The sequence below is a fragment of the Leptodactylus fuscus genome, chromosome 1 (genome assembly GCF_031893055.1).
Source record: "Leptodactylus fuscus isolate aLepFus1 chromosome 1, aLepFus1.hap2, whole genome shotgun sequence".
Lineage (NCBI taxonomy): Eukaryota > Metazoa > Chordata > Amphibia > Anura > Leptodactylidae > Leptodactylus > Leptodactylus fuscus.
This window is the reverse complement of record NC_134265.1, coordinates 251,878,277-251,890,609: the sequence shown is the minus strand read 5'-3', so window position 1 is coordinate 251,890,609 and position 12,333 is coordinate 251,878,277. Positions and strand designations below refer to the sequence as shown.

Genomic DNA, 12,333 nt, shown 5'->3' with positions numbered 1-12,333 from the left:
GTAGATGTGGGGTCATCAGTTGCAGAATCAAAGTGTCAGTATTGTCCTAATGCTGCAAGGAGAAAAAGAGAGAAAACATCTTAAAATTCAGCTTACGTACTTATATACATCATGTATTATAAATGATGCCACACTGATTATAGCAATACATTACATAGTGAATCATCAAAAATTCTGGTAATTTTTAGAAGGTATTATCTGTTACATGGTGTTCAAAAGAAGTCATAAGACCTTTCGATATTATACAATTTGTAACATGACAGCAAAATAATTGACAAGCTGCCATTCAGAACACAACTGGGTGGCCATACAGAGACATACAGCACATCAGAACACAGTGAAATAAAAATTATGTTTTTTTAAAAAAGCTTATCCTGTCTGTGGGTTCTTGATAGATTACCCACCACATGTTACACCTATGAGCTTTGGTATGTACACACTCAACCAATCACCCAAATAATTTGAATAGTGAAAACATACTCTGCAGTGCATCGAATCCAGTTGTGTAAACTGGCCTAAATTGTGATGTTAGGTTCACACTTTCACCAGGCTCTCCATCATTCAGGTTTGCTGGAGGACCTGAACAACAGAGAGCCCGTCCACTAAAACAGCGGTTATCTGCGGACCCCATAGACTAGAATAGGGTCCACTAGGTGCTGTCAGGCTTCTGTTGTCTTTATACTGGAACCAGTGGAGCAAAAAAAATTTCTATCCACCAATTTTCTGCAGAATCCTACTAAGACACTGATGTGAACCTAGCCTTAAAGATTATTCCAAAGAAGTACAAGTCAGTTATTTTCTCTCTGTATACTTGGTACAAGGAAAGCATTGTAAATATTAAACATATACCCAATTCATGTATTACTGACAATAACAACCAGCAAAAGTATAAGAACAGAATAGATTAGGACAGTCTGTAGAGTAATGTCTTAGATTAAAGGGAATTATACTATACTGAACATTCAGAAAACATAGCAGAATGAAGAGATAAATTCTCTGCTCTCAGCATTCATAAATAAGGAGTTGTCCAAAATTATAAAAAAAACATTGTTTTTCCAGACACAGTGCTTGTACTGATATTGCAACTCAATCCCATTCCAGTGAATGCAAGTCTAAACTGAGATAGAGGAGGCACTGTTTCTGCAAACAAAAAGAAGATTTTTTTGGTAATCCCGGTCAACTCCTGTAATCTAGCCTTGCATACAAATTAGTCATGCTATGACAATTGTCACGTCTGATCAGTAGGGTTCAACTGACCTATTAGGAGAACAGTGAGCAGTGATTCTCAGCCATGGTATATACCTCCTGAGATAGAACAGTGTACACCCTGGGGTACATGTACTTCAGGTTGAGAATTACTGCCCTATGTGAATAGATCACTGGTGTGCATGCTAAACCAGTGTTTTATTCACTTCCATAGACTTTGGGGTTCTGGTGGACCTCCATTCTCCTGGTGGCTGGTGATTTTAGTGGTCAGACCCCCAGCGATCAGACATTTATCTGTTATTCTGTACATAAGCGATAAATGTCTTTAGTTGGAAAACCCCTTAAAATTAAAATGGACAAGTCTCAATTCAGATACTATACATACCTTTCTCCAGCTCGCATGAGACCAAAACCTTCATTGATCTTCTCCAGTGGTAGCTCATGTGACACTAGTTTGTCCAAATCAAACTTTTTTGCATTGTAATCGGAAACCAACTTTGGAACATAGTCTTTACTTTTCACACCTAGAGCAGAAATGACGCTTTTTAATGGAGGAATCACAGAATATATGTGAAGTCATTGTGCAGCACTGCTATATAATAGAGAGGACTAGAGATGGGTAAACCTCTGAAGAATTGTTTTGTTTCTGGTCGTTCGGTACCAATATTAGTTTCAGGTCAAACAAGTCCGGTACCAACCACACATTAAATCATCTTACAAATAGTGCTGAATGCTAATAGGGTTTATAGGAACCTGTCTATCCAGTTCCTAGAGGAAACAGTGTTTTTCCAGTTGCGGAAACGCAGCAGATAAAAATGCTGTATTTTACAGTACCAGAAAAGTAAATGAGATTCTGACTAATACCATCCACACATTGGGGGGAAAAAATTCTGTGGAAAGGCTGTCTTTTCAAAAATGCTTGAGTTTTTCTCTATAGTCTCATGCTGGGTTGAAACGGGAGTCTTTTGCACCAGATTTTGAGGCGGTGGCCGCCTCAGAATCTGGTCCAAAAAACGTCTAGCCGTGACTGCATGCCAGTGCAGTGCATACAATGCACTGACATCGAGTCGCAGCATTCTGTTCCAGATTAAGCCCAAATGAATGGGTCTAGTTGGGAGGGAGTGTCGTGAGGCAGACGTCGGAATCCATCTGAAGAAAGGGCATGTTGCTTCTTTTTTCCATGAGCGGGAACAAACCACTCGCGGAAAAAGAAAATGACCGGTTCCCATTGATTTCAACGGGAGATGGTTTTTTGAGCCGGATTGTGACGCGGAATCCGGCCCAAAAAACCCTGTCTGAACCGGGCCTAAATAGGGGAAGAAAAAAAATGCAAGGAAAAATGCAATGAAAAACACTGTGGGAAAAAAAGGTTTTTTTCTGCAGCATTTTTTAACTGTGTTTCGAAGAGCGGGGCTTTTGCCTTAGGAAAATACAACTGAGGATATGTCAAAGTGAAAGTGACATGTAGGGCTATGGAAATATTTATGGTAAGCAGTGGATACAAACTCTCATTTAAAACTCTATTAACTATTTTTTGGACTGTAGGATGCATTTTTTCCCCAAAAAAGAGTCTTCTAGTCCAAATATAGTCCGAATGTAAGGAAGGTGGGGCTGTGGAGCGGGGTCGTAGTTGCAAGAAGCCAGCAGAGGCAGGGGTGGGGTAATGCTGTGGGTCCTGGGCTTGGAGGAGAGGGTGTCCCGTATGTCCCAAGGGTGTTTCTGTTCTTATAAATGCCCTGTCATCCTTGACTAAATATATAGAAAATCACTATTGTAAGGGATATATTTTTTAACTTTATACCTGTATATTTGTTTGCTGACTATGACGTTAAGAGACTTACAAACAGTTTCTTAGTATCATTTATATATTTTAGAACAGTAGTGTGGAAAAATTTTTTGCAAATACACATTACTATACCTCCAAATATTGAACCTTTAAGTGTGCGCCCAGTAATCAGAGTCATTGGATCAAACGTAATAGTTTTTGATAATCCCGAAATTCCAATAAATACTGTTGTCCCACATGCAAAGTTACTTGAAGCTATGGCAGAAGTCTGTAGGGCACAAGCATAGTGATGAAATGTAAAACTGAAAGGGATATTTGAAATTATAATCATAAAAACATTACCAAAAAAATACTGGGACATCAATAGAAACCGGATAGACCTCAGTATACATTCAAAATTAATCTGGTTTGGTAGCTATGACTCCATTGTAAACATAACCTTTATTCTAGAGTGAACAGACCCTTAAAGAGGTTGTCCAGGATAAAAAGCATTTTTTAAATTAGGCCGGGGAAGGTGAAAACAAAAAAAAACATACTCACCTGTCCCCGGGTGCTCTGGTGCCTCTCAGCGCAGTCCAGTCCTGCCGCTCGGCTGTCTTCTTTCGCCAGAAGCCCAAGATGGCTGTGACGTCCAGTGTAGCTTTCCTTAGGTCGCTGATTGGCTTCAGAGGTTATATGTGACAGGGATTTCCAGTGGAAGAAAACAGCGGTTCAGTAGGATGGACCACGCAGGGACAACAGAGCATCGGGGAAAAGTGCTGTATGTGGGTATTTTTTTTTTATTTATTTTTTTTTTGGGGGGGGGGATGTTTTCACCTTCTCCAGCCTAAAATAATAATAAAAAAAATATCCTGGACCAGTGGCGTAACTAGGAATGGCGGGGCCCCGTGGCAAACTATTGACATGGAGGCTTCCCCCTGACCGACGCCAAAGACCCTGACTGACCCTTGACCCCCCCACATTCCTGCGCGCTCTATTATGCCCCATAGTAGCCCCTGCACATACTATTACGCCCCATAGTGGCTCCTGCACACAATATTACGCCCCATAGTGGCCCCTGTACTTAATATTACACCCCATAGTGGCCCCTATACACAATAATTTACCCCATTGTGAACAGCCATGAACAATTATTATACTCTGGGGTCTTATCAGGCCCCAGAGTATAATAATCGGAGACCGGCCCAACATAAAAATCAGTCACTTATCTATCTTCGGCTCCGCTGCTCTCCTTGGTGGTGTCGGCCATCTCCAATGACGTGCGAGACATCACATGACATGGGATGCAGGTCCTGGTCATGTGATGTCATGGACATCACACAACTAGGCACGAAGCCTGCCAGGAGAGGTAAGTAACAGTGTTTTTTATGTTCTCTTGCCTGTCCTGGGCCTCCGATCATAATACTCGGGGGTTTGAAAAGACCCCCGAGAATAATAATAGTGTTTGTGGGGCCCAGGGTGTCACTTACCGATCCCGGCCCCTGCTAGGATTGGTAAGTAAATAGGGCCCATTACACGGGCTTTTAAGAAAAAAAAACGCAGGGCCCTGTGGAAGCCGCTACCCCGGTAGTTTTAGCAGAGCCAATCAGCATTCTGATGTGAATGAGGTTGTCCTGATTCTGTCAGGGAACAAAACAATCAAAATTGTTGAAATTTACATGCCCAATTTAAGTGTTTTGGAGGAGGTGTCTGACAGTAGCATACTCTTTGTTTATTCAGAACATATGGATGCTCGACCAACCGCTATTGAAGGTGAATAGTCAATATTTTCAATAATTTTTAGGCAGATCAAACCAGGAAAAAGGCATATGACAAATGTCTTCTAGCTATAGATAGAACTGCAGCAGCATTTGTACTTACCATAGTTTCAATATTTCCAATGCATTCAAAGGCATAGTCTACACCACCACCAGTTTGTTCAAGCAGCAGCTGTGCAATGGGTTTGTCACTGTCTTGTGGGGCAATGCATTCAGTTGCACCAAGCTCTTTAGCTTTTTCAAATTTATCTTTTTTGACATCTATTCCAATGATACGAGAAGCTCCTGCTATCTTACAGGCAATGACAACTGCAAGTCCAACTCCACCTAATCCAAACACTGCACATGTGGATCCTGGTTTTACCTGCATATTATTAACATAAAGATCATTGTGAAGAGCTAGAGCTCAGAAAACACATTTTGAGTATATTAACACATAGATTTGCTACACAAATTTCTGTGACTGCCCTATCCCTCTGAATGGAGTTACAGAAATACATGTACTGTAGAAAAAAACACTTAGATGTTTGGAACTGATTTTTAGTTAACAAACGTTTGCAATAAATCCATGTGCTGTGTGTGAATCTACTGGCTATACACATTTTATAAAAGTAGCTAAACCACTATGATATTAACAGGAGTGACTCATGATGTAATATCCATGGGACCCTCCAGCTGACCTTTAAAGGGGGCATTTAACCAACACCAACTCATTGCATCCCTCAATAGGCACCACTTCTAGCACACATAGGATTTTTTTCTATCCTCCACTGTACCAAAGAAATTACTTGTGGCACTAATTGTGGCACAGTTGGAATGTTTTCATTAGGCCGCACTGAGCAATCATTACTGTTAGCTTCAGTACAATTATGCTCTCTACTGTCAGGTGGGCAGTCCTACACTCCAGCATAAACACAGGGACTGCCCACTTGACAATAGAGAGCATAACTGTACTGAAGCTAACAGTAATGATTGCTCAGTGCGGCCTAATGAAAACATTCCAACTGTGCCACAATTAGTGGAGCAGTATCTAATGAAGGCTGGAAAGTATTGGAGTTAGGGTCAGAGCTAAGGGTGAACCTAGGGTTTCTGCCGCCTGAGGCGGACGTCAGAAAGCCCCCCTTCCCCCCCGGAGGAGGGGGCGGGGCTGAACGGAGGGGGCGGGCCGAGCGGAGGGGGTGGGGCGGAGCGAGCGTCGTTAGCAGGCAGAGAGCAGGCAGGGAGAGGACCTGCTCTCTGCCGGAGCGTGAGGGGCGACCGCTGGAGCAGCGCTGCGTCCACAGGGCCGCCCCAATCCACCGCTCGGTGACGGTGACGCTAAGCCAGTACAGGACGGCTGATTTTGGTGATCCTCACCAAAAAACTCTTTGTGCACTGACCCTTAGTGGAGGTGTTGAAAGGTCCTCTTTAAGGTAGATATTAAGGAAATTAAATATTAGAGATAGTGAGCCTCAACATACCTGATCCTTTGTTACCAGGGAAGATGAGTCACTGCCAAAAATGTATGGCTGAATTACGATATATTTCACTCTCCCCATGGAAATAAATACAAACATCAAGTGTCTACTATACATATATGCCAAACCAAGCATATACAAAGCATACATTCTGATCACTTTCCTATTTCAATAGCACTGTTTGTACCTCCGCAGTCTTTACAACAGATCCATATCCTGTAGTGAAGCTACATCCTATGAGGCAGACACTACCCAGAGGTGTCTCATCAGCAATTTTTACACAGTTAATTTGATTTACAACAGTGTATTCAGTAAATGTACTGGTGTTCATAAAGTGATGGATTTGCTTCCCCTTGCAAGTAAATCTTGTTGTTCCATCAGACATCAAACCGGAAGATAAGTTCATACTAGCAGGAGAGAGAATTGTAAAAATTATAATTTGTATATATTACTTTTTCTAATATTGTTAGCCTATACTTAGAATAGATGAAGATCTGCAAGAGTCTGACTCCAAGATCCCCCGCAGATCTGCAATTCAGGGACAGTGTGGTTCCCACTAATGTAATAATAGAAAAAAGTAATAATAGAGATTGCTATACAATCATAGCCAAAAGTTTTGAGACTGACCCAAATTTTGATTTTGACAAAGTTTGATGCTGATATTGAATTATAAGCATTTCATAAAACAGTGGGATCACAATTTTTCCTAAGAACACTTCCATGGATAAAGAATGATATTGAAAAATCCTCCAAGAGCCAATTTTGTGATAAACAATGTTTTTCCAGCATGAGGCAGCGTGTAATAGAAGACAATGTGTATAGTGTGAGCGATCAGACCCCTTTAAGGTTCAAGGTCCCTAGGGTGTCTGAAAATAAGGGAGCCTTCACACAGAGTTTACGCTCACTCATTCTGAACGTAAAACTCGTTCAGAGTGAGCGGCGTAAAAAACAGATCCCATTGACTTGAATGGGTGCCGGCATACACGCGCTACCCATTGAAATCAATGGGAGGCTTTTTTCACCTATTGTTTTCAATGTAATAATTGAATTTCAGTTCTGCTACCAGAAAAAAGGAACCCACTGAAATCAATGGGAGGCTTTTTTTTCAGTGCTGAAATTCCACACCAAATTCCTCACCATTTTCCTCCATGTGAATGGACCTTAAGGAGACTAGCGACAAGGTAGGAGAAATACAGTAGATGCAGTATGGTAGAATGAAGAGGCCTGAGACAATCCATGGGGTGAGATTAGCTAGGGAAAAGCTTTTTTTGATCTCCCTCTGGTCATAGCAGATACAATCCCAGAGAAAAAGAGTAGTCACAAGAATTCAAGCCACTTTTAGCTAAATCCTGGTATGGAGCACACAGACTATGCGGCCTGCACCATTAGCGAGTAAGCAATGCCCCCCCGCCCATGATGTATTTAAAATGAATATATGTAATCACCTACCTTGAAAAACAGAAATTGCTTCTTGGGTTCTTGCATAAGGGACATTGGTCACACTGACCAGTAAAAAGTGGGATAACTTTATCACCTGCAGAATAAAGTATTCATTTAAATGGATCCTGAGCACTACTGAGAAATTCACCTGTCTACATAAGCATGGATTCCTCCCTATCCATAGCTGAAAATTTTGAGAGAAATTTGAGTGTATTGATCTGAATTTTACAACGGTATCCTATACTGCCATTGTTTCAACTTAGTAGGTCCCTCAGTAACATACAGTATGTCTTGCTCAGAGTTATTGAAAACTTGATAACACCCTTATATTTTTTTCTAATTTTTCCCGTCCTTTAATTTAAACACATATTCCTTATATAAATTAGATATAGGCACATTTACTAATACCAAAATAGAAGTGGCCAACCTTGCCATAGACCTTGTCACGTTTCAGAAAGTAAGAAGGCAAGACACAAGTGTGGTAGGGTAAATTAAAGTTAAAAAAAAATCTGCACCAATAACATGCTGAAATGGATTTTCACCTAGGTGAAAATTAGGAGCATCATCCTCTGGTGCAGGGAACATAAAGACTGGCGTACATTACTTTGGTCTTTATGACTCACGCCACATCCCCTACTGTACCTGTTTTGAAATCCTTAACATCTTCTCCTACACTTTCCACAATTCCAACACCTTCATGGCCTAAAATGACTGGAAATGTAACTTCCTTAATGTTGCCGGTGAGTGCATGTTCATCTGAACGGCATATTCCAGTATTTGTAATCTGGAAAAAAAATAAGCGCATGAAATCAAAATTGTTCAAGATCTTGCCAGTCCTCGATCACACTCATTGTTGTATCTTTTTTAATAATCATAAATATTTTAATGGTCTAATAGGCATGTGAGAAAATGCCTTATGGTGTGAATGACATGTTTGTAGCAACGCAGCTCACTACCCATAGAACATGATGTGAATTATATTAGTGGTACCACTATACTACTATACTTATGATTACTTTTGGTTAGCTGTGAGATGGGATTTAGCAATGAAAGTGAGTTTATTGGTAGAAACCTACTGGTCTTTGTGAGAAATAATTTAGCGACATAACGAACACAGCAAGGTGAAGTAAATAGATTAAAAGGAAGGTGTCACCAGAAAACAACCTATGTTTTATATGGAGTTTTATGTTAGATATATTTTTAAAACATTTTTTTAATCCTACAGTTCTGACTTTGGCAACTAAGGCAATTAATGTACTGGCACTTCCAGTTTTCTGTTGGAGAGAATTTTTACATCAGCCACCTCACTTATCTGTAGATAGATAGATAGATAGATAGATAGATAGATAGATAGATAGATAGATAGATAATCAGTGGCGTAAATACCGTTGTAGCAGTGGTAGCAGTGGATCCCTGATGTTTTTTTGTTTTTGTTTTAATAGACTGTTACCTGCTGGAGTAACCCCAGCAGATAACGAGCCCTATTTACATAGTGATATTCACTCGTGAATACGGCTGCCTGGGAAACAGAGGCGGCTATGATCATGAGCGGGAATCGGTAAATGAGGCCGCGGGCCTGCGAATCCCAACACACATTGCTATCATTATATTCCAGGGTCTTTTTATACTCCAGAGTATAATGATCAGAGGGCCAGGAGAGGTGAGAGAATATAAAAAACATTGTTACTTACCTCTCCTGCGCTTCGGCAATCTTCGAGCCAAATTTGTCACAAACAATATGTGGGTCAGACCGGCGTCATTATATGTCGCGATGCCAGCCTGGCTCACGTGATGTCTGTACCAACATTGAGGAAGGCCAAATGCAGCGAGAAGTGTGCCGGAGCCTGGGAGAGGTAAGTAACATTGGTTTTTATGCTTGCATCCTCCCCTGGGCCTCCAATCATTATACTCTGGGGTCTGAAAAGACCCCAGAGTATAATATTTGTTCATGGGTGGTCCACTATAGGGCATAATACTATGTGAAGGGGCCACTGTGGGGCATAATACTGCATAACGGGCCACTGTGGGGCATAATACTGCATGCAGGGGCCAATGAGGGGCATAATACTGCATGCAGGGGCCAGTGTGGGGCATAATACTGCATGCAGGGGCCACTGGGGGGGCATAATACTGCATGCAGGGGCCACTGTGGGGCATAATACTGCATGCAGGGGCCACTGTGGGGCATAATACTTAATGCAGGGGCCACTGTGAGGTATAATACTTCATGCAGGGGCCACTGTGGGGCTTAATACTGCCTCCACGGGCCACTGTGGGGCTTAATACTGCATCCAGGGACCACTTTGGGGCTTAATACTGCATGCAGGGGCCACTGTGGGGCTTAATACTGCATCCAGGGACCACTTTGGGGTTTAATACTGCAAGCAGGGGTCACTGTGGGGCATAATACTGCATGCAGGGGCCACTGTGGGGCTTAATACTGCCTCCAGGGGCCATTGTGGGGCTTAATACTGCATGCAGGGACCACTTTGGGGCTTAATACTGCATGCAGGGGCTACTGTGGGGCTTAATACTGTTTGCAGAGGCCACTGTGGGGCTTATTTTCTACGTGCAGTGGTCCCTGTGGGGCTGGAGACTCATTTGCATATGGTGAAAAAACGTACTATCAATGGAACGGTGGTGTGGAGCAGAATTATAAAGGTAGGGGACATATTACTCATAATACGATTGCAATTATATTTCTGTATATGATAAAAACATCTGACAAACACACATAAAAACCAGAGGGCAGCAGATCATGTGAAAATATAATATTTGTGTCATTCTCAAAACTTTTGGCCATGACTGTACATTTAAAAAGAAAAAAAAACTCTGACCTCTCAAACTTTGAATTAGAGCTTTATTCTACACTGAATTTTTGCAGGGCTACAAATTGATTTTAACTGTTGAGTTTCACCTGAACTCCAAATGAATACACTGAGTTGTATGTTGTGTTACAAGTTGTAATTTTCAATCTCGTGGCTCCAGCAGTCACTCGATAGCTAAAATCAATCAGTAGCACTGCAAGAGTTTGCACAGTAGTCCTGGTCTTGAGGAATTTTCTGCTGCTTTTGAGGCAATGAAATCAGGAAGCAGTCACAGTGGAAAATAAAAAAAGCCCCCCACTCGATCCCACCACAGATTCCAGGGCTTTTCTTTCAGGATATACAGCGCCATATGCAGTGAGGGTACACGTCAGTAAAAATGGCAGAGATGACAATCAGGTTGGTATCTCCATGCTTTTCACTGAGCCATATATTGATTTGAATGGACTGAGCCACAAATTTGGACAGGAATAGGACCTGCTCCACATTTTGCAGTTTTTCACTACAATTTGCACATAAAGCCGCAAAAACTACAGCTGTCTGTAGAACACTAAGGCCCATAGAAATTCATGTGTCTGTACTTTGACCAACAATTATGATACGCAATTGTGGATCAAAGGTATGGTCATGTGAAGGAGGCCTTAGTGTTATTTTTCATCTAATGCGCCTCAGCCCAGAATGGTGAAGGTTCAAAGCTTCTGTTCTTAGAAATATGAAGAAAAAGAAATACCTTGATTCTTATCTCTTGGCCTTTAGGTGGAGCAACTTCGACTTCTTCAATAGAAAAGGGTTGATTTGCTTCCCATGTCACAGCTGCCTTGCATGTAATTACCTAGAACAACAAGTTACACAATAAGACAATACTGTATATTCCAACTCTGCATTTTTATTTTACAAAATGTCATGCAAAGCAGTGAATGGAAGTTTAAAGTGCCATTCACACTATGTAGATGGGATGTTGTTTTAACTTTTCTAGGTGTGCTCCAATGGTGTTATTATAACTCTTCTACAATTATGTCAGTTGTTCAGTCACTTACGTTGTCTGCCTAAGAAAAATGATGTGTTGGGGAGGAGAAGGAGCAGGCCAAACTATGGTAGATACTACATACAGAACTGTAGTGCAACATAGGGAATAAAATGTTCTCTGAACCTGCCACCAGATATTGCAGCTTGGGTTCCATGAATATTACCTTCTTTAATTCCACTTTAGGCTACGACCCCACGTTGCAAAAATGCAGCTTTTTTATTGCAGATTTTGTAGCGTTTTTTTTGTGCCAAAGCCAAAAAATGGCTACCAAAGGAATGAGAAATGTATAGAAATTCTATATACTTCTATCTTATTCTCAATCCATTCCTGGCTTTGGCTCAAAAACCGCTGCAAAATCTGCAACAACGTGGGGCCTTAGCCTAAGCCTTACAGTGGTTAGAAACTGTGTGGCTTTAGGGTACATTGTAGTCTACAGTAATGGTAAGTGCACTTACCTTGCCTGCTGTTTCCATTTCTGCTTCTGCAATGTCAGTGAGATAAAGAAAAACCTTAATCGATCAGAACATTCAGCACTTGTGCCAATGTGTTCTGCCTTATATAAGTCTGTATAAGTGCTTGTAAAGTTAATTATTGTACGGGAACATATCCGTACTACAGGAATGAAGAAACCTTTGGTCAAATTTATATTATCTTCTCACATATTACTTACAAAGGTGAACAAAACGTTATTGTATATATGAAGATGATCCCGCAAGGCAATAATAATATGCCACATAACAGGGGAGTGGAGGGAGATTTTAAAATTGGCCTTTGTTGATGTCTAGACTGAGCAGGTTCTCAGTGAACTTTCAAGCAACATTCCCTCTAAGCTTTT

At 41.2% G+C, this 12,333-nt stretch overlaps 1 protein-coding gene across 1 annotated transcript; it reads right to left on the bottom strand.

The window, feature by feature from the left end:
* LOC142195434 (alcohol dehydrogenase 1-like) lies at window positions 1-12,002 on the bottom strand. The gene is made up of 9 exons (XM_075265236.1): window positions 11,954-12,002; window positions 11,202-11,303; window positions 8,289-8,430; window positions 7,656-7,740; window positions 6,394-6,613; window positions 4,853-5,113; window positions 3,125-3,260; window positions 1,592-1,730; window positions 1-52 (listed from the first exon to the last, which is right to left on the bottom strand). The coding sequence occupies exons 1-9, from the start codon at window positions 11,969-11,971 to the stop codon at window positions 28-30; spliced, it is 1,128 nt and encodes a 375-aa protein (XP_075121337.1). The 5' UTR covers window positions 11,972-12,002; the 3' UTR covers window positions 1-27.
* Window positions 12,003-12,333: the final 331 nt, after the last annotated feature.

Coding starts and splice junctions, on each gene's coding strand:
- LOC142195434 (XM_075265236.1), bottom strand. Junction 3,261..4,852: donor TTGGAAATATTGAAACTATG/GTAAGTACAAAT, acceptor TGTGCCCTACAG/ACTTCTGCCATAGCTTCAAG. Junction 53..1,591: donor CTCATGCGAGCTGGAGAAAG/GTATGTATAGTA, acceptor TTCTCCTTGCAG/CATTAGGACAATACTGACAC.